The sequence below is a fragment of the Crinia signifera genome, chromosome 5 (genome assembly GCF_055691185.1).
Source record: "Crinia signifera chromosome 5, ASM5569118v1, whole genome shotgun sequence".
Taxonomy (NCBI): domain Eukaryota; kingdom Metazoa; phylum Chordata; class Amphibia; order Anura; family Myobatrachidae; genus Crinia; species Crinia signifera.
Window position 1 is genome coordinate 263855159 of NC_139221.1, and position 23822 is coordinate 263878980.

The window sequence follows — 23822 nt, forward strand, 5'->3', positions numbered from 1 at the left end:
TAAATTTGGGTGGGGTGTGTTGAAACTGAAATCTAAATTGCAAACTGAAATAAAATAATGCAGCCAGTATTTACCCTGCACAGAAACAAAATAACTCACAAATCTAACTCTCTCTATACATGTTACATCTGCCCCACCTGCAGTGCACATGGTTTTGCCCATTTTGAGAACAAATTTGTACTGCGATCAGATCTGAATAAGGACCTATATCGTCAAGGGGCGGTATTCAATGCTACCAGCGAGGGGGTTAAATGGTGAGGATTGCCAAAAATAAGCCACCATCGCCGTTTAACTACCACGCTGGCTGCTCACCCTATTCAACGTTCCTGGTAAATCCTCGCTGGTGAGGATTCCCCCAAACGGCGAGGTTCGCGGCTAATGCAGGGAGCCCACTGCATTTAGCCGCAAGCCTCGCTGTTTTGGCAGCCGCAGACGCCATTTACACCTCGCTGTAAAAACCTATCGAGATGGAAATGGCAGGGGGGTTAGTTGAATACTGACCTGCGAGCTGTGACGATGAGCAATCAGAACTGCTTGCCATCACAGCTCGCTAAAGAGCATCGAATACCGCCCTATGACTGCATTACGGAGGACCCAATGATGTCACTGTGTGTATACACTATATCTGTGTGTATACACTACATCTTTCGCCCAGGCGTTCAAGAGAAATCGTTGACAATATTGCTCATGAACCAAATCCTCTAGTGTGAAAGGTTAACATTATACACTCTGTGCTGCTCGCTTTAATGGAATTAAGGCGATTTAGGCCTGGGCAGAAGTGAGATATTTTTTGCCGATTTTATATATGGTGCATACAGTGTATTTGGCCATAGGTCAGATCGCACGTAGTAAAATCACAAGTTCACATAGTCAAAACTGCACTTAAGGGGGAAATCCCATATTCAAATTCCCATAGCCAATTTCTCACCGTGTGTATACGCACTTTAATAGTAGTATGTTGCAAATACCTTGTTGGGCTAACTTGTAAGAATTTGCTAAAACCAGGACTAGTTTTTATAGAAGTATTTTGTTGCCAGAAGGGTAGAGAAACATTTTTTGTGCATTGTGTATTTGGGGCTGATTCATTAAACCTTGTGAAGAGGACAAGTTGTAGCAACCAAGCAGATTCTAGCTACGATTTTATAGAATGTACCAGACAAATAAATGATAGGCAGAATCTGGTTGTTATGGGCAACCACTTACTGTTTTGAAGGGTTAGTGTGCCTCGGCGTACGTGTGAGCATTTATGGAAGGACTGCAGTGTATGAAGTCCTAGGAGTTTGCAGTGTATGGTGCCAGCCCTTTACAGCGCCATCATACCAAAGTCTGAAGGTCATGTAGGTGTAAATCTGATTATGATTCAGTACTTTTTCCCCAGTGATGTCATTATTCATATGGTGACATTTTAGGGTGTTGCCAGAAAACATCTCTAGTGTTCTTTCACACTTATTTGATCCTAGCAATCTGCGTCATAGACCTGCCCACAGTAAATCAATGCAACTTTGGTACAGCAGAAAATGTAAGAAAAAATTAAAATTTGTGAGTGACAGTCAATAATTTCAGTGCTAGAAACGGCCGCCCTGTTATAGCGGGGGCACAGCAGCAGGCAGACTTGTTTTTGTTAACAGATGGAATTATGGGTGTAACTGACTGGATACGTCTAAAGCAGCACTTCAGCAAACTGTTTACTCAGCTGTCCGTGAGCTGCCACTTCATGTCTTATGGATAAATGTGAAATGCCACTATGTTACATCTTTATGCCATTCATCCAACCAACCATAATGTCACTTAACAATTGTCATTCAATCACTGTACCTTATTTGAGGTCAGTCCCAATATAATTGGGTGTGAGAGGTGTAAGCTTGCTCGTTTCCACATTGAAACATGAAATGCCGTTGTTTTGGTTGTTTGTATTTTTTATCTTAAAATGGTATGATGGTATGATTGATGTTTTCAATGTGGAGATATCTGGGGTTCCAGATGAGTAGAGCAAGTTCCTCTACAGTCTGGGTATGATGCACATGTAGAGAAGCAACGGCTGGGTCTCTTATGTGCATGCACCAGAAGAGGCTCCCAGCTCTGTTCTACTGAGCTGGGGTGCTTTAGGAGAGGGGGAGACCCATGTGCAGCGTCCTCTCTCCCAGCCACAGTGCCCCACCATGCAGGAAAATAGACTCTAAGCATGCACAAACCTCCCCAAGTTTTTTTTTTTGTGATTCCGGCAGCGGAGAGGTAAGTATTAAAAAATGAGTGCAGTCACTGCTACTGAGTATGTCTGGGTATGATACACATGCAGAGAAGCAGCGTCTGGGTCGCCTAGAGGTATGTGCATACAGCAGAAGAGGTCCCCCATATTACTGAGTATGTACAGGTGTAGCGCATGTGTAGTGACTGAATACTCATGTACACATACCTCCCAGTCCCAACTGTCCTGATTTTGGAGGGACAGTCTCATTTTTCAGGGACTGTCATGCTGTCCCATCTGTGCATACCTCCCAACATGACCCTCTGCAGGAGGGACACATTGCTCTGCTCCTGGACTTTCCTCTTAATGTATGATTACCCGCATCTCTGTTGAACAGGTAAATTGCTAAGAAAGGTGTTTCAGCACAGGTGATGGCAATTATAAATTAAGAGGGAAGTGCAGGAGCAGAGCATTGTGTCATATTGGGAGGTGTGCCTGTGGGCTGCAGTGTCCTGCAGTGGGGTGAGTGGGGGGGGGGGGGGGGGTGACCAGAGCTGCAGTGAATAGTGGTTCAGCATCAATTTACTTGGAGAGAAGGGTAGGGGCATTCTTAAACTTCCCATGAGGCCATGCACCCTTACTGCCATCCCATCCCCTCTAGCCACAAAACCACACCCCCTATAGTCTTAGCCAGGAGTGTTTCGGTAACAGTTCTCCAGCCAGCCAGCAACATTTTACACTTGAATTTACAGTGAGCTTTAAATTGAAAATAAATTAATTATAAAGAATGACAACCCCAATTTAGAGCACTAGCGTACTTCATACCTCCCAACATGACCCGCTCCAGGACTTCCATCTTAAGTAATGATTACTCTCAACTGTGGTGAAACATCTTTCTTAGCAATGAACCTGCTCAAAACAGGTGATGGCAATCATGCATTAAGTGGAAAGTCCAGAAAGAGAGCATTGTGTCCCTCCTGGAGAGGGTCATGTTGGGAGATATGGTACTTCTACAGCAGAAGAGCCCAGCTCTGGAACTACTGTGTGACCTGTATGTGTGCTAGATGAGCCACACAGTGTGCAATAATATATACAGCTGCTCCACCAGTCCTTCTCTGTAACATCTGCCTATTTGCTTTGAACATAAATGTCCCTATGTATACTGTTGAAAATGCTAATTTAAAAGGAACAATGCAGTTTTATTACATGGCATTAAAAACATATGAACTAAAAAAACATGTTTTATCATGTTATATTAGTACCGGACCATCTTTAATCATTTAAATCATAAACGAGGCGTGTTTACCATTTGTGGAACGTGTATGGCTCTGAAAAATCACAGTTCCACCCAGCAGATACAAGTCCCCAGGGAATGTGGCTGCAGTAATTAATGAATCCATTTGGTGAGGCCATGCCCTTCAATTAGCCTACACACAACAGAGCAGCTGTGATTCTGTTCCCTAGGGGCGTCTGCTGAGAGTGCAGAAAGAAATCCTGAGAGTACTTCGTGAGGCTGATTTATATGAGTAATCATAGGCTCCATTTGCACAAAGTTATCCAATGTAGGTGCAGTAAAAAAAAGAAAAAATTAAGAATTTATAAGCCATTATTCTAAGCTACACTCAGCAATACAAGCAGCTGAGAGATGTGAATGTTCATACTTTCCTGCTCTTTCGTGGAGTCTATAGAACATTAGGTAGTTAATTATCAGAAGAGATAATAAGTTGCCTCTAGGAAATGACTGCTTTATACAGTGCATGAATAATTATGAATGGTATATTATGCATACGTTTATACAGTACTAGAGTGTAAAAATTAAAAAAAAAATGATGTCTCTAAAATCCTGGTACTAACTTTGAAATATGAGCAATAAATATAAAAAATTATACAAATTCCCATGCTTAATAAAAGCCATTCAATCCGTGCTCTCAACCCCAGAAAGCTCAAATATAAAACTCTCCTGCAGCAGGAGAATCATCTGGGAGGTATTTTACAAAGTTGCTAGATGTAGTTGTTTTGTGTACAGCACGGGTGTCAAACACAAGGCCCGCAGGCCAAATCCAGGCCCGCCAGACCTCTTCATGTGGCCCGCGCAATCTAGAGTCTAGATCCACTTTGCATTGGCTGCCTGGGGTGGAATGAGGGACCGGGCTGATGGGAAGGCGCCCGCCGGGTTCTCCCCCTCTCCTGCCGGCTCGTGTCCCACTCGTCACCGGAGAGACGCTGCGGGTTGCCGCATCACACTCCCTCCTCCACATGTCTGCCGCGTCACTCTCCTGCGCCTCGAGCACCCGGCCACTAGTCTCCGGCTCGCTCCGATTCTCTCCTCTCGGCACAACACAGCAGCCAGCACGGACGGAAGCAAACGCCACAGTCTCCAATGTCAGACCTTGCGCCTGGTACACTCAGCAGCAGGTACCTTTATGCAACTATGGAGCTCGAGAGACGGGGGTTTTACCACCTTTCAGCGGCTCAGTGTATAGATCAGGATATTAATCCAGGGAGCAATCTACCCCACACTCCTTCACTCCCGCCTCGCCGTGGCCACGCCCCCAGACTTCACAAGTGGTGTTTTAATAGTTCTGCTTTTAATAGAGCTAGCATTCTGACACTGCATGTAAACATTAGTCACATTAATTGGATACCTATATAGTATTTATATACTCTCAAGGTGCTTGATATCCAGCATGGGGGTGCAGGGGGGTCCCCGGTAAGTACCGACCAAAGATGAAGTCTCTGGAATTTTTTGGTTTTAGGTGGGAGTATGGGATTGGTTTGTACTATGATGCCAACATACAACCGACCCTTTGAGGGTGACCAAACTGCTGATGCAGCCCCCGGTGAATTTGAGTTTGACACCCCTGGTGTACAGTGTTGGGTGCCCGGTTTGGGACCATCTTCCAAGGACTGGTTGAAGTGTGAACTATAAATTTAGGTCCTCCTACAAATATGTCCTTCTGACAACACATTCCCCTTTACTTGCAATGCAGACTGCAGTCTGCAACAATGTCACTAAAACACAAGTGGTGGTAGGGGGGAGAGCCCGGGCAGCGGGGGCACAATGTCTCTGCAGATTCCATGCGGTCTGGCTGTCTGCATGGAATCTGCTGAAAATGGACCACCAAAAAAATGTCTGCCACCTTAAAGAGACAGATGTCTTAGTTTCTGTCATGGGAGCACAATAAGTACAGTGCTACCCGGATGTGCGTAACCCCCTGACAACAATCGTGTAACCGACTGGCAACGAACAAAAAAAACCTGGCAATGAGCATGTACCCCCTGTCAATGAGCGTGTAACCCCTTGTTAAAGAGTATGCCACACCTGCCAATGAGCATGTAAGCCCAGGCAACAAGCATGTAACTCCTGGCAAAAAGAATACAACTTCTGGCGATGAGCAAGAAACCCCTGGCAATGAGCATGTAAACACTGGAAACAACCAAGAAACTGCTGGCAACTAGCATGTAGTTAAAACATTTTATAATTAATGAATGTGGGTGTGGTGCCAGTAACTTTTGTTTTAGCAGAGGAGAGCAAAATTTCTAGTTATGCCAATGGCCACTAACTACTTATTTGTCAACTTCATGATATATAGAAGCAAAGCAAGTTTCTTCCGAGTTAATCGTTCATGGGAGCAGTTGTACCACATCTTATTTATGGTGCTGTGAATATATTATTGTTCTCATAATTATTCTTCAGTAAATAGTACAGCCAATGAGAGTTAACCCTGAAATGAATAAATTATGAAGCAGATGTATTAAGCTTGAAGAAGTCATAAAGTGGAAGGTGATCAATTCCTGTCATTTTTCAAACCAAGGATGGGATGCACTAAACCTCACCAGGTTTATGACCTGGGAGTCAATCTGCGCATGCAGGCACGGGGGATGCAATCGCAACCTGCAACTAAGCCCCAACAGTTGCATTATCATCTTCCACTTTATCACTTCTACAGACTTAACACAGATACCAGTAATTCTCCCTAACATTGGAACAATGAGGAGTTGGTATTGTGGTCCCCCTCCTATACTGGATGGTTATACCAGGTTGTGACCCGCACAACCTTAATGAACCAACTGTGTAGGGGCAGTAGACAGCTGTTTACCTTTGATGTCTGCAGATTATACCAATATCTGATGGAATGGGATCAAAATAGATGATGTTTGCCCTTTAAACATTAAAAAAAACACAAATGTCAAATTGGACTAATATACATTAACAACCTGCTTTCTGACTACGCTGCAAATGGGACTTACTAAATACTAGAAAGGTTGAGTGAGAACTCTAAGATGATTCTTATGTTGAACAAGTACTGTAGTTATCCCATGTAAATGTAGACTGTACAAAAATAAATAAAATAATTAAAGTCTTCAGTTTAAAAAAAAATAATAAACTGTCAAGTAAATACAAGTTATCTCCGGAACAAAGAAACTTTTTGTATTCTCTCCTATCCAGGGCTGGGCCCAAAATTGTTTTGGCCCAATTTACCATGATTTCGTTTGCTACTTGCCTAAAGGAAAAAAAAATGTGATCAATGAATTCCATTGTATGTGAAATTTTCCCACAAATGTAATCTATAAAAAGATGCCTAGCTGATGGTCCTGTATCCATCGTAATCAATAGAGTAATTGTTTTATTACCACTGTGGGGAATTACGGCAAAATAAAATTGTAGACATTTCAGTCCTATTTTTGTTTCTGGTGTATAATTCTTAATGACTTCCATCTTTGTCTTAAAATGCCATTATAATGGGTATAACTGCTGTTATTAAAATACAGTGATTAGCATTGCTGTCTTATTAATGGGGTCAGGAGTTCACGAGTTTGATGACACCCTGTTTGTATGGAGTTTGTATGTTTTTCTTTATTTATAGGAAAAGTACTCTCCTTTCCTCCAGAATTCCAAAAACTTCTAGTAGGGTAATTATCCTGTGACAAAAATGTACAGTAGTGTGGGAGTGTGTGTGCTTTTGTGTTTGTGATAAGGAATTTATATGATAATAATAATATTTATTTATTTATTAACGGTTTCTTATATAGCGCACACATATTCCGCAGCGCTTTACAGAGTATAGTTGAACATTCACATCAGTCCCTGCCCCAGTGGATCTATATTCCCTACCACATTTACATGCACACACAGTTATTTTTTTTTTTTTTAGGGTTAATTTGTTGGGTGCCAATTAGCCTACCAGTATATTTTTGGATTGTGGGAGGAAACTAGAGTACCAGGAGGAAACCCACGCAAGTACGGGGAGAATATACAAACTCTGCACAATTAGGGCCATGGTGGGAATCGAACCCATGACCTCAGCACTGTGAGGTAGTAATGCTAACCATAACACCATCCGTACTGCCCCAATATGTGCTTTAATATATAAATATAATATGTGCTTTCTTAATATTACTGCCATGAAGCAGCTAATTTTCAGTTTGCATTTTGCCTTCAGTGGGCTACTTGGATGTCATGTCAGACAAAATTGTGTGTGAATGTGTTTTTTTTTTATGGGTTCTGTATTATATGGTGATCACTGAGGTTCTCTGTATTGTATGGCAGTCACTGATGCTCTCTGTATTATATAGCAGACCACTGATGCTCTCTGAATTATATGGAAGACACTGATGTTCTCTGTATTATATGGCAGACACTGGTGCTCTCTGTATTGTATGGCAGTCACTGATGCTCTCTGTATTATATGGCAGACCACTGATGCTCTCTGAATTATATGGAAGACACTGATGTTCTCTGTATTATATGGCAGACCACTGATGCTCTCTGTATTATATGGCAGACACTGAAGCTCTCTGCATTATATGGCAGACACTGGTGCTCTCTGTATTATATGGCAGACACTGATGCTCTCTGTATTATATGGCAGTCACTGATGTTCTCTGTATTATATGGCAGATACTGATGCTCTCTGTATTATATGGCAGCCACTGATGCTCTCTGTATTATATGGCAGTCACTGATGCTCTCTGTATAATATGCCAGACACTGATGCTCTCTGTATTATATGGCAGTCACTGATGCTCTCTTTATTATATGGCAGACCCTCATGTTCTCTGCATTATATGGCAGACACTGATGCTCTCTGTATTTTATGGCAGTCACTGATGCTCTCTGTATTATATGGCAGACACTGAAGCTCTCTGCATTATATAGCAGACACTGATGCTCTGTGTATTATATGGCAGACACTGATGCTCTCTGCATTATATGGCAGACACTGATGCTCTCTGTATTATATGTCAGTCACTGATGCTCTCTGTATTATATGGCAGACACTGATGCTCTCTGTATTATATGGCGGACACTGATGCTCTCTGTATTATATGGCAGACACTGATGCTCTCTGTATTATATGGCGGTCACTGATGCTCTCTGTATTATATGGCAGACACTGATGCTCTCTGTATTATATGGCAGTCACTGATGCTCTCTGTATTATATGGCAGACACTGATGCTCTCTGTATTATATGGCAGACACTGATGCTCTCTGTATTATATGGCAGTCACTGATGCTCTCTGTATTATATGGCAGTTACTGGTGCTCTCTGTATTATGTGGCAGACACTGATGCTTTCTGTATTATATGACAGACACGGATGCTCTCTGTATTATATGGCAGACACAGATGCTCTCTGTATTGTATGGCAGACACTGATGCTCTCTGTATTATATGGCAGACACTGATGCTCTCTGTATTGTATGGCAGACACTGATGCTCTCTGTATTATATGGCAGACACTGATATTTATTGTTTTATATGACGATCATGACAATGACTTCATATTAAGTTGCTTGTTTTGTCCTAGTATTGGTTTAAATGTAATTCTTGGAGGCAGCGTTACAGGGGAATTGTTAAATATGCAGATATACTTTTAGTTAGTGTACACTAAAATTTGGAAGTGTAACTAACCGCATAGGGATAAACTGAATCCATTATGTAAGAGGCTGTGAAACAATTATCTTGTTAACGATTGTCAGAACCAAGTATAAAATTTAATTTGCATATTGAAATGATATTGGATGTTCCTAAATTATATCATTGTATAAATGTGAACAGCTCAAGAAGGTTGTAAATAGATTATTCCTGAGTGGTAAAAATCATGGAGAAGAGCATTTGTATATACTGTAGTTGGTCTAAACTAAACCTTGCTAAAAATCCTAATGAACAAAAATAAAAACTGGATATTCAAATTATTAATTCATACACATAATAAATACAGTATAGAAAAATTACAGTAGTAGATTGTGTCAAAAGTTTAGCATTGTCACTAGGAAATAACCTAAGGTTAATCCAGTAAAAGTGGTTTTCAAACTGTGTGGCATGGTATCCGGGGGATCTGCCATAGCACTTACAGGGGTGCCACGGCATACTTACCTATTCCTGCTTTTTCATGTAGTCCCCAGGTGAGTGGATATAATTCCAACACATCTTACTTGCCTTCTTGAAGCTGGCAGGATATGCAGATAAAACTGGTAAAAATCATCATCATTTTAGCCCCGCCCACTCCTTAAGGACCGGCAATTAGCAGGATTTACCAGCTTGAGGTGGGGCCTAATGATACGGCCAGATAGCTCTACCCCTTCAAGATCCCTGCAGATTTACCTCTACCACTACTTAAGACTGCCAATCATAAGGGTAAAATGAAGCACAACCCTGTCCCCCATCACAAAACTGTGCCTATGGATTACAGGTAAACACAATTTAAACATGTTTGCTTAATTTTTCAAGAAGTTGCTATTGGCCTAGGGGTGATGTGGAAATAAAGGCTGATACCATAGGTTGCTGTGATTTAAGAAAGTTTGGAAGCCTTTCTGTGTTAGCAAAGAATGACAACATGGAGCCAGGAATAATACACTTGCTGAGTCTGTGAGTAAGCAATAAGCAGATACCTCTATGTGTTACTGTAGATAATACAAAAAAATTAAAAATGTATTCTTTGGGAAAGTATCTTAACCCTTTGAGTGCCAGCATCTGTTTGTTATATAAATTTACATAAATTCACAACAATTTTAGCAAATTCACTTGGCACTCAAAGGGTTAAGGACAGGGTTGCCGACTTTTTTAATCTCCTCTCCGGTAGAAGCCCGGAGAGGAGACTTTCAGCAGGAGTTCGGGGGGCTTGAGCGTGACATCATTAAGCCCCACCCCTGTGGTGGAAAATGAACCGATTTGCCTATCTCCACGAACAGGGCTAAAATGACGCGATTATGACACTTTAGCCCCACCCCCTCACCAGAGATCGGCAGATCAGGTTATTTAAACAGGCGCTGTCAGGGGGGAGGATGCCACGTTCAGGGGGGGAGGAGGGGCACGATCAGGGGGTAGGGGGGGAAGCGGGGGTCCCCCTGAAACTAGGAGGGTTGTCCACCTTTCCGGGGGGGCGGGAGGGGGATCCGATTTTCGGGACCCTCCTGGCCATTACGGGAGGGTAGGCAACCCTGGTTAAGGAGAAAATGTGTAGTCTGGCCAAATGGTCCCCTAAGGGGGTAAAACTAGAATTTTTTCATGCAGTCTTTCATTTGGTAGGGGAAGCTGTAAATGTCCTTTGGGGAAGTATACACACGATAGTCATATACACACGATACCGGCGGAAATAATAGTCACTATAGACTGACTTTTTTTAATGAAGGGGAGAGAAATCATTCATGGTCAGCTACCATCTAATGATTTCTCTCTCCTTCAGCCGCATGCGAGGGGATGTTTTCGCCCTTTACCGAAGGCATTCAGCGGTGGGAGGGCGGGCGTTTGGCCGGGCGGGGGGGGGGGCGGCGTTTATGGGCTCGCTATACAGCGAATGTAGGCTGCCCAGTGTGCCAACCTGAATCAGGCCCAAAGTACATTCTCTGCCTAATATAAGGGAGCGTTCTCTTTATGTACAGTTGCTGCCACTTGTATGTGTATAATTTGAGTGTTACTCTTCTGCGGCTTTGGCCGGATCTCAGAGTGAAATACTTGTTAGAGAGAAAGCAGTAACTCGGCTTTGTTGATAATGGGTTATTAAGTCGCTAGTCTGTAGTGGGATAGTAAAAAATTCCATGGTGTCCTTTGAAACATAGGTATTGCATGATTCCCTGGCAGCCTCCTGCTCATCCCAGCCTGTGGCTAAAGCAGATACTGGTCACTTTTACTGTGTCTGCTTATCATGGTCGATCTCCATGTATGCCAAGCAGCTGTCAGCCGCCTGTTGTCAGGATTTATAATAAGCTTGAGATGCACATTTAATTACTGTTGTTTTTTTTACATGTATATTTATATGTACCTATTTGCTGGCTATAATTTTTGGATTCATATTATTCTACAATATGACATGTATTGAAGCAATAGTAATAATAAACTAAGAACATATTTACCAACCGCAAATGATCTCCAACATTTGGGTTATTCTTTTTTTTATAGGGTGTCAGTTATCCCCTAAGCAGTGGTGGTAAAGTACTAAGGGCTAAATGTAGCAAGCTTCAAAAATTGATAAAGTGCAGATTGATAAACAGCCAGCCAATCATCTCCTACCTGTCACATCACAGACTTGGTTTAAAAGATGACAGGTAGGAGCTGATTGGCTGGTTGTTTATCACTCTCCACTTTATCAATTTTTGAAGCTTAATACATCTGGCCCTAAGTGATTTTTATACAGACGTGGTGTATTTTAATCGGCGCTATGGTGAGATGGGAAAACCGATTTGATGGTGAGTTCATTTGAATGGTTTCAACCTCATGTGCACAGCTGTGATTGCAATCGCAGCCATGCACGCAGGCAGGGGGCAGGGCGGCGTTTACCGGATTGCTGGGCATGAAATCTTGCAGCCCAGCGATCAGGTCTCAATTACCCCCAAATCCTAACCATGTATATACAATGTGGATGATTGGTTTAATAGTATGACAGGGTTATGAGCTGAGAGGTCAATGGGATAACATAGTCCATGGACTCGGGTCACTTTAGAGGAATATAGTCCTGCTGCCCATCACAACTTTCGTACAGTACATGTACCTTTATGGACAGTGTCCGCATGAGGTGCATACAACGTACTGTACGTATTAAACAGAACAGAAATGATTCCTGCTAAATACTTCCATCCCGTAGGTTGCTGAACATGTGTGTGGCTTCATTGAAATGTGCACTTCTTGTCTAGATTTGGGAATCACTCTATTCTCATCCTGGATCAATGCCTGCAAGGGATTTCACTAGTGGCAGTGTTTGGTTATGTTTTGTGTTGCTAACTGAAGTGTTGTATTAGGAAACCATTAGCTTCCCCACCAATCAAAAATGAGCTGGCCATATTGCAAATTCCTAGAGGTGAAATTAGCTTTTTTTTCACAGGAATGTACCATTTGACAAGGGACATTATTTTTCTCTTCTGTTTTAATGTTATCGAGGCACGGAACGCATTACATTTAATTCTTGCCAATTCAGTGCAATACAAGTAACTCAACGTCTTTTTTAGAATTTTATTGCTTTTTTTCCCCTCAAACCTACAAATTACACACATTATGAGCCAAGAAAGCAGACATAAAAATTGTAATCTATCACTTTTTCATATAGTCCCAGTGTGGCTTGAAATAAACCAAAGCACATTCCCTCTCTACATCACCGCATATTTTTTCCCTCACTTAAATAGAACAGATTTTTACAATTAAAACAAATAAAATCAATTCCCTTGCTAGTGCACTAAATGCAAACAGTTTACTTTATCCTTGATGGCTTTTGTATGTTATAAACAGTGAAAGCAATTGATCTTGCAAAATAGTTTTCTATATGTATTAGATTTGCAGAAGCACTACATTAGTAATATTGTTTGCGATAAAGTTTTTTTTGTTTGTGTGTGTTACAGTGTATTCACACTTGTTTGGAGAAGTTCAAATGATCGTTTTTGTTATATAAAAACTGCTACCAAGATAAAATCTTAGTATAGATATACACAATTACTGTACATGTTGTGTACAAGTGATATTAATTCATGAAAAATGTACAGTGATCAGGGCCGGTGTAAGGTTATCACAGGCGAGTCGGGATGGGGGCGCCCCGGTCCCGGTCGAGGGGGGGGGGGTACCTGTCCTGCGGTGCTGTGTATTTAAAGCTGGCAGCGGTGGCAGAGAGGGGTCCCTGCAGTCAACGAGCGCTATCCGCCGGGCTATGCGGAAGCGCTTCTGTTGTGAAAACACTGGCCGCACGGCGCACGCTGATTGGCTGAATCTCAGCCAATCAGCATGCGGACAGTGTTTTCACAACAGAAGCGCTTCCGCATAGCCCGGCGGATAGCGCTCGTTATTTCTTATTGACTGCAGGGACCCCTCGCTGCCTCCGCCGCCAGCTTTAAATACACAGCGCCGCAGGACAGGTACCCCCGCGGCACGGGGGCAAAATGCCGCCCTCCAGTGGCTGGCGCCCTAGGCAAATGCCTAGATTTGCCTAGTGGTGGCGCCGGCCCTGACAGAGATCCATATATATATATATATATATATATATATATATATATATATATATATATATATATATATATATAAAGAGAGAGAGAGAGAGAATAGGTTCAGGTTGAACAGGTTCAGGTTGCTGAAAAATAGCACTATATATATCACAAGGGCTCTGCAGTCTCTGTTTAACTATCAATAATACAGTGCAGACCTCAGTAGGGATTTATGCAGTATAGGCCAAGTTAAGGTGACCAGTTGCTTTATAGCAGTTGTGAAAATAACTCCCAGTACTCAACTGTAGAGCACGAGTAGACTTGTAGTTCCAAAGATACCTGAAATCATTTGTCTTCCACTGATATACATAATACAGTTATATTCTTATATTGCAAGTTCTTGTTTTTATATGTTGTTTAATATTCCTTTTATTGACTTGGCTATCTTTACATCCCACGTGCACATTAGTTATTATCAGTTCCACGTGGATCTCATCAATGGCTCTTACTGAATAACAATATACAAAAAAACAAAAGCCATATATTTAACTACCCCCATACTTTATTGAATAATAATACAAATACCTACAGTATATAATCCAAAAATATACTGGTAGGTAAATTGGCTTCCAAGAAAATTAACCCTACAATTATTGTGTGTGCGTGTACATGTGGTAGGATATATATATAGCTCCACTGGTGCACTGGGGATTGATGTGAATGTCAAATATTCTCTGTAAAGCGCTGCGGAATATGTGTACGCTATAAATAACTGGTAAGAAATAATAAATAAAATATTATAAGGCCCTACATTTTGCCACTAAAGTTATTGTGCACTCGCGTCTGGTTTACAGAAGGATAAAGAAGAGATTGCAGCTGAGTGATTGCAGCACTATCGGGACTGGGAGAGGTAGATAGCATTTTTTAACACTATTTAGATCCAAGGCAGCTGGACCACCCTTCCACTAGGGAAAGGGAGCAGGGAGTTTCTTAACTAGACAGACCTCGTTTAAAACACCCCCCTTTGACTGGAACCAGCTGCATGTTAGATGTTTTGTGTCCTTCTTGGTATGTCAGATTGCAATATAAATTGACATGGTATTGCATATATTCTGCCATTGTCCTCCACCTATCTGTAACACAACCTTAACACTTCATCTATCTGATTATATATATATATATATATATAGATATATATAGATATATCTATATATATCTATATATATATAAATTGTGTGTGTGTGATCGGTACTCGTCCTTGCTTAATCCAAAATGCTGAGGTGCCCTCCTGGTTGTAGTGTAGATATGCGCGAGGATGGCGGCACTCACAGACTCAATAGTTGTGGTAAACGTGGTTTGATCCATAAAAAGATGCAACAATTTCCCAACGTTTTGAGGCCTATCGAGCCCCTTTGTCAAGGTGCAGTAGCATAGTGATATCTTGAACAGTTCTGGGGCGCATTGAACTCTCTTCACATGAGAGGTCCCGCTCCCACCACTTACTGCACCCCCGAGCATGAAGCTCTCTCCAGGACTGCTGATCCTCTCTCCTCTGCATTAGTGTGGATAAGGAGATTGAGGATTGTATGAGGAACTGTTCAAGTTATCACTATAAGCCATGGAATTGATCATATGCGCTATAAAGGTGGTCTGAGAACCACACCAAATGGTACACCTACACCTGTTTGGGTGTTTATTTATTCTGGGGACGGGTTCACCCTTGAGCTAAAATAATAATACACTAGGAGGCACCATTTCTCACTATTTTTCCAGATTCTCTTGAGGGGTCGCCAGACGGAACCTTGTTAGATATAAGGCAGCTACCCCAAAGAAGAAGGGGATGGCATGGAGTTGATGAATTGATAATTAGATTCCCAATAGGATTAGCACTCATACCATCATTGTTTTACACATTTGGCAGTACGGATGGTGTAATGGTCAGCATTACTGCCTCACAGCACTGAGGTCATGGGTTAGATCCCCCCCATGGCTGTAATTGTGCAGAGTTTGTATATATTCCCCGTACTTGCGTGGGTTTCCTCTGGGTACTCCGGTTTCCTCCCACAATCCAAAAATATACTGGTAGGCTAATCCCAACAAAATTAACCCTAGAATGTGTGTGTGTGTGTGTGTGTGTGTGTGTGTGTGTGTGTGTGTGTGTATATATGTGGTAGGGAATATACAGTAGATTGTAAGCTCCACTGGGGCAGGGACTGATGTGAATGTTCAAATATTCTCTGTAAAGCGCTGCGGAATATGTATGTATGTTACTCAGGCCTGGTGTTCCTTCAACAAAAGAAAACATGATGTGCTTATTTATCTTGAATGTGCTGCAGCCCTGAAAAATGCAGCTGTAAGGAACATTTGTGTGGGGGTACTGTATGGTATCACCCTAAAGTAGCTGGGACACAGGCTCTGATAAGAGCCCATCCCAGAAATAAGAAGGGAGTGAGGGGACTTCTACATCATCTGTTCAGTGCTGTGCTATCAGTCACTAGATCCTCCTTCCATTGGCTGCTCTGTTATGATACACTGACAAGTTCTGAAAACTGTCTTTCCCAATACCCCATAGGATGTATGGAGACTGCAGTATGATGCTATGTTTGTATGAAATTATTTTGACATTGGTAACAAGCTACTTTATTAATGTAATGAAGCATGGAAATGGCTGTTTCTGTATTATGGGTATTTGTTGTTCCAAACAGGTTGATAACTAGGCCCCTTAATTGAATGAAATGGTCATCGAAAATAGTTGCATTTAGTAAATATTTCATAGATAAAGTTCATAAATAAATAGTAAATTTAGCTTTTTACACTCATGCAGACAAAGTATATACTGTAATAGTGGTTATAGTGCATTAACGTATATACTGTAATAGTTGTTATAGTGCATTAACGTATATACTGTAATAGTTGTTATAGTGCATTAACGTATATACTGTAATAGTTGTTATAGTGCATTACAGTATATACTGTAATAGTTGTTATAGTGCATTAACGTATATACTGTAATAGTGGTTATAGTGCATTAACGGGTACTTGTGAGTTATCCGGGCGTCCGATTTTAAAATCGGGTCGGATCGGGACATCGCATCGCATCGCATGCGACCATCGGATGCAATGCGATGCGATGCGATGACCCGATTTTTCCATAGGAATCAATGTTAAAATGGACTGAGTCCATTTTAACATGGAATTCAATGGGAAAAAGGGGTCCTTTTCATACCCCTACTATCCAAGTGGGCATGGAGTTGGATATAAACCTGTGGCGAGCGTAGCGAGCCACCGAGCCCGAAGCGTGGCGAGCGTAGCGAGCCCCGCGAGGGGACACGGAATACCGTCCCCTCGCGGGGCTCGCTTCGCTCGCCACGCTTCGGGCTCGGTGGCTCGCTACGCTCGCCACAGGTTTATATCCAACTCCATGCCCACTTGGATAGTAGGGGTATGAAAAGGACCCCTTTTTCCCATTGAATTCCATGTTAAAATGGACTCAGTCCATTTTAACATTGATTCCTATGGAAAAATCGGGTCATCGCATCCGATGGTCGCATGCGATGCGATGCGATGCGATATCGTATCGCATCGCATCTGATTGTATGCCTTAACTTAAGGCATACAATTTTAAAATCGGACGCCCGGATAACTCACAAGTACCCATTAACGTATATACTGTAATAGTTGTTATAGTGCATTAACGTATATACTGTAATAGTTGTTATAGTGCATTAACGTATATACTGTAATAGTTGTTATAGTGCATTAACGTATATACTGTAATAGTGGTTATAGTGCATTACAGTATATACTGTAATAGTTGTTATAGTGCATTAACGTATATACTGTAATAGTGGTTATAGTGCATTAACGTATATACTGTAATAGTGGTTATAGTGCATTAACGTATATACTGTAATAGTTGTTATAGTGCATTACAGTATATACTGTAATAGTTGTTAGAGTGCATTAACGTATATACTGTAATAGTTGTTATAGTGCATTACAGTATATACTGTAATAGTTGTTATAGTGCATTAACGTATATATACTGTAATAGTTGTTATAGTGCATTAACGTATATACTGTAATAGTGGTTATAGTGCATTAAAGTATATACTGTAATAGTTGTTATAGTGCATTAACGTATATACTGTAATAGTGGTTATAGTGCATTACAGTATATACTGTAATAGTTGTTATAGTGCATTAACGTATATACTGTAATAGTTGTTATAGTGCATTACAGTATATACTGTAATAGTTGTTATAGTGCATTAACGTATATATACTGTAATAGTTGTTATAGTGCATTAACGTATATACTGTAATAGTGGTTATAGTGCATTAACGTATATACTGTAATAGTGGTTATAGTGTATTAACGTATATACTGTAATAGTGGTCATAGTGCATTAACGTATATACTGTAATAGTTGTAATAGTGCATTAACGTATATACTGTAATAGTTGTTATAGTGCATTACAGTATATACTGTAATAGTTGTTATAGTGCATTAACGTATATATACTGTAATAGTTGTTATAGTGCATTAACGTATATACTGTAATAGTGGTTATAGTGCATTAAAGTATATACTGTAATAGTTGTTATAGTGCATTAACGTATATACTGTAATAGTGGTTATAGTGCATTAACGTATATACTGTAATAGTGGTTATAGTGCATTACAGTATATACTGTAATAGTAGTTATAGTGCATTACAGTATATACTGTAATAGTTGTTATAGTGCATTAACGTCTATACTGTAATAGTTGTTATAGTGCATTAACGTCTATACTGTAATAGTTGTTATAGTGCATTAACGTATATACTGTAATAGTTGTAATAGTGCATTACAGTATATACTGTAATAGTGGTTATAGTGCATTAACATATATACTGTAATAGTAGTTATAGTGCATTACAGTATATACTGTAATAGTAGTTATAGTGCATTACAGTATATACTGTAATAGTTGTTATAGTGCATTAACGTATATACTGTAATAGTTGTTATAGTGCATTAACGTATATACTGTAATAGTGCATTACAGTATATACTGTAATAGTTGTAATAGTGCATTACAGTATATACTGTAATAGTTGTAATAGTGCATTACCAGGCTTTATACACTTTCTAGCTTCTTCTCTAAGGTCTAAAGTCTTGCAACCATGGTTTTATAACCTACTGTAATTATGCCCTTTGCTTTCAAAAAAAGAAATGTCCAGCAGTGATTCCTGCCAATTGAGCAGTAGAAGATTTTGGGCCAGACGCACTAAGAATCAGAAGTGATAAAATGGAGAGTGATAAACAGCCAGCCAATCAGCTCCTCCCTGACATTTTTCAAACTCTGTGACATGGCAGGTAGGAGGTGATTGGCTGGCTGTTTATCACTCCATTTTATCACTTTTGAAGCTTAGTGAATCTGGCCTTGCACCTGGTGTCTCAGGGGTTTGCCGCCGTCACCCCCTACCTCAGCTTTCACCTGCCACCAGCGAGGGAAGGAGGAGAACAGACAAAACATAAACACACAGACTCCACATGGGCTACAACCCATAGAAGCACATTATGGCTGGCAATTAAACTTGTGCTTGCACACCACAAACCTTCCTCTTCCCTACAACTTCTATCAATGGATCGACTATCTGCTGATTGCTGTCCAGCATGTGATTAGCAGATAGATTTCCAATAAGAAGCCACTGGAATCACTGGGGCTGGTGGTGGATTTTCCCGGTGAAGAGTGGGAGGGTGGCACTGTAGGTTAAATCTACCACTGCTTTAACTGTCCCTCGTTTTAGGGCCTCCTTTACCCTCTGAGTGCCAACGTTGCTGTAAGAGGTGTGCTAAATATCTGCTAAAAATGCCAGGGCTGTAGTCGAGGAATATGAATTACTTTAGTTATTGCCGAAAAATTATCTGAAGTCAATTAATTGAAGATTAGTAGGTACTTGTGTAGCAGATCGAATCGTATGCAAATCGCATGTAATATCGCATAAGATTTGCATACGATTTACGTAAGATTCGATCTGCGATGAGATTTAGCACACCACCACTATCCACGTCGCGGTACGCATCCTCCCGACCTGTTCATACCCCCACTATCCACGTCGGTGTGGAGTTGCTTCTATAAAGTGTGGCGAGCCACCGAGCCCAAAGCGTGGCGAGCGCAGCAAACCCCACGAGGGGACGCGTACAACGAGCCCAAATCTTGGCGAGCGCAGTGAGCCCTGCGAGGGGACACAAAATACACTTCAAGTAATCAGCTGAGCTCGCCACGCTTTGGCCTCGTTTTACGCGTCCCCTCGCGGAGGCTCGCTGTGCTAGCCACGCTTCGGGCTCGGTGGCTCGCCACACTTTATAAGATTAACTCCATGCCGACGTGGATAGTGGGGGTATGAACAGGTTGGGAGGATGCGTACCGCGTCCCCTCGCGGGCCTCTTTGTGCTCGCCACACTTCGGGCTGACGTGGATAGTGGTGGTGTGCTAAATCGCATCGCAGATCGAATCGTTTGCAAATCGTATGTAAATCGTATGCAAATCGTTTGCAAATCGCATACGATTTGCATACTATTTGGTATACGATATGACTTGCGATCCGCGGGTATGGGAGCAGTGATAACACACAAGTACCGATTAGTTAAATATTGCGCTGTGAGCGACGCTGGCATTTTAAGTGGATATTTTGCACATCTCCCACAGCCACGGTGGCTCTCAAAGGATTAACTTTGATTTAAAAATACAGATGCATCTCAGAAGGTTTCCCAATGTGTCTGCATGGTCGTGAAGTCCTACATATTAGAATCAACTGTGTTGTATTGTGAGGTTGCATGCATATTAACAGAAATGTCTGCTGTTTTACATCGATCTTATTCCCCTTTAACACATTGGTAGGTATGGTGGTCTACAACATTAGTAGTTAAAGTAATTTAATAGCACAAAGGAGAATATCTACTCGTTATAATTATGCTATGAGAAGCAACACAGGGCCGTAAAGTTTTGGCAGAGTTTATCAATGTAATTTCAGGTCATTATTTTAGCATAATATTGAACATATGGCATACGTTGAGAGATCAGCAATCAGTCACTTTACAGATTAGGATTTTCCAGGCCCTCGGTTCACATTCAGGTTACAGTTTATAAACACAGACTGTTTAGAATGCAAGTACAGTAGTCATCTCATTAAGGGGCTCTACAGTTTGCCGCGGATAGATTGCTCTAACTCCCTGACTACATTTTAGAATTGAGTAATAAATCTCTTCATTGAATTGGTCGGACTGCCACTGCCTTAGAAATATCACAGACCCTGCAAAATGATTGAAGAATATGGTTTAGCAAAGATTGTAATAGGAAAATATGTTTTCATCTATTGTAGAGCTGTAATGGGGTTTTTGTAATGGTGCACCTTTTCAGGTTTACTTACAAGCTAAGGGGGTATTCAATCCACTGCTGCTATTTCCGACGGTGAAATAATGGCGGGCACCTACTCAATTCTGTCTTTCCTGACAGCATTGAACAGACATCTCGGCAAAACAAGCACGACTTTAAAAGCAGTTGGGCTAGTTTTGCCAAGAATGGACGTGGATTGTCGAGCTCATGGTCGGATCTCGGTGATCCACGGCCGTTACTCACGGACACGCCCCTTTTTGGCACTCGACAGGCGGGACATTGAATCCCACCTGTCGAGATGCAGTCGAGTGGATCGAGAAAAGGACCGGGGCACGACTGTCAGGCGTGCCCAACAGTCATGACCCAGGATTGAATACCCCCTAAGTGTTGAAACAATAAAATCTACAATAATACCATTGTTTTGTATATATGTCTTTTTTGTACCTTGTTTATAGGGCAGAATGTAATGCCGTCCGAGTTTGGAGACAGTGTGGGATGCCGGCCAAACACGAACGGGTTTTTAAAGGAGCAATCACTTACAAGGCAAAACCAAACCTTGTAGGTGATTGCCCCTTTAAAACAAATTCCGAGTTTGTCCAGCTTCCCGCACCGCCTCTGAACTCTGGTGGCATTACATTACGCCCATAGTTTCTTTAGTATCTTCTTAATTCCCCATTCGGTGTACATGTGCACCTGCAACATAAGGTAGGTCATCCTAGATGTACTGTTCCACAGCAGCTGGAGATCTGCATGTTGACTACCCCTGATTAATATAAAATACCATAAGGTTGTCTAGGAATGAATATATATGATTGACTCTCCATCTGCATATTTACTCCAGCTTTTCTCAAGCTTGTAGCATGAAAGCTATAAGCTGTAGATGGCTGTGCGCCCCATGATCTGTGCACCCCATGATCTGCGCGTCCCATGATCACTAATGTGGCATGGCTAAGGAACAGGCAGTGTAATGTGTTTATAACAGGCAGCATTTCAAATATTTTTTTGTCATTTAATAGTTTTTTTTTGTTTGTTTTCCCCTCTAGAGATTAAAAGCAGCTTTAAGCCATCATCCTGGAACAATATCTAATGGAAATATGAATTCAATGGGACACATGATGGAAATGATGAGCTCCCGACAGGAACAGTCTCCACATCATCATATGCACTCTCACCCACATCAGCATCAAAACCTGTCCCAGCATCACCCGTACCCTCATCAGCAGCACCAGCACCCATCACATCATCCTCACTCTCAGCCCCATCACCAACAGGGGCATCCTCATCATCACTCCCATTCACACCTACACCCGCACCAGTCACATCACCAGACGTCACCGCACGCTCCTATGCATGGGGGCGGACAAGCACAGGTAAGTGTCAACGTACACAGCGTTTACATTATGGTCATTTTTACTAGTTTATTATTGTTACATTCACTAAGGTCTATTGCGCTAAAACTAAGCTGGGTACACACTAGATCTATGCGTACCTGACTGATATCACGGGTGACAAGACCTTGCATCGGCAAGTGCATACACACTTGCCAGTGCAGGGCAGCAGTGGAGCAGCGGGGGATGCCAAGCTACATTTGGGAGCATGGCTTCACTAGCGATGTCTTCTGAATGACCTACATAAACGCCAACCAGAAGACATCACAACGGCGGGATTGCGCATATGAGGCATACACACTGAATGTACCGGCCTATATCTTTCCAATTTGGCTAGAAAAAACAAATATGCCCGAGATCAACTTAATGTGTATCTGGCTTAAAAGTTACCTCATCTCAACCATATAGTGGTTCAATTGTCTTATTGATAATAACAAAAGTAAAAATGAATTTAGAAAAAAAATTAAGTTTTTTTTTATCTTTTAATAGACAGCTGTAAAAGACAATGGGGCAGATGTATTAACCAGCGTTAAGTGCAAAAATGCACTTAACGCTGGTTAACTGGGGGGGATTACGTCTGTCCCTAATGTATTACTAGCGCACCTAACGTGCGCTAGTGACAGCCCGCCGAGTTACGCTCTGCGGGGCTGTCCCTGCAATCCCCCCCAGGGATTAACGGCCGGGGCGATGTATTAACAGCCTTCAAGGCGTTAATTCGCCCCGGCTGCTTCGCCAGCTCAGGGCTAGCGTTGTCCTATCCCCCACTATGGGGACAACGCTAGCCCTGCGTCTGGCTTGGGCTGCGCTGGAGATCTCGCGGTTTTTGCGAGATCTCGCGCATGCCCAGTAAGCCGGGCAGGGGGGGTGACGGGGAGTGCGCATGTGCGGGGCGGCGAGGGAGCCGATAAGGAGAGCCGTTAACGCTGGGCTTAACGGCTCTCCTTATCGGCTTGGGGGATGTTAATACATCTCCCCATAACGAGTGCCCGCTTCTCCTCGTTATGCAGGAGAAGCGGGACTCGTTATTTCACAAACGTAACAAGCTTAATGATACATCTGCCCCATTGTTTAGACCAAGTTAAGTAGACTAATTTGTGGCATTGGGGCAGATGTATCATTAAGCTTGTTACGTTTGTGAAATAACGAGTCCCGCTTCTCCTGCATAACGAGGAGAAGCGGGCACTCGTTATGGGAAGATGTATTAACATCCCCCAAGCCGATAAGGAGAGCCGTTATGCCCAGCGTTAACGGCTCTCCTTATCGGCTCCCTCGCCGCCCCGCACATGCGCACTCCCCGTCACCCCCCCCTGCCCGGCTTACTGGGCATGCGCGAGATCTCGCAAAAACCGCGAGATCTCCAGCGCAGCCCAAGCCAGACGCAGGGCTAGCGTTGTCCCCATAGTGGGGGATAGGACAACGCTAGCCCTGAGCTGGCGAAGCGGCCGGGGCGAAT

The 23822-nt window shown here is 42.1% G+C and overlaps 1 protein-coding gene across 5 annotated transcripts in view; it reads left to right on the forward strand.

Annotated features, from left to right (window-relative positions):
- The window catches only part of CREB5 (cAMP responsive element binding protein 5), a 420873-nt gene that overhangs the window by 368438 nt on the left and 28613 nt on the right, over positions 1 to 23822 (forward strand). For all 5 annotated transcript variants that reach the window (XM_083188949.1, XM_083188952.1, XM_083188950.1 and 2 more), the window contains one exon: positions 22025 to 22351. In XM_083188949.1, coding sequence (XP_083045075.1) covers positions 22025 to 22351 — 327 coding nt within the window. The remainder of the gene's footprint in view (positions 1 to 22024; positions 22352 to 23822) is intronic.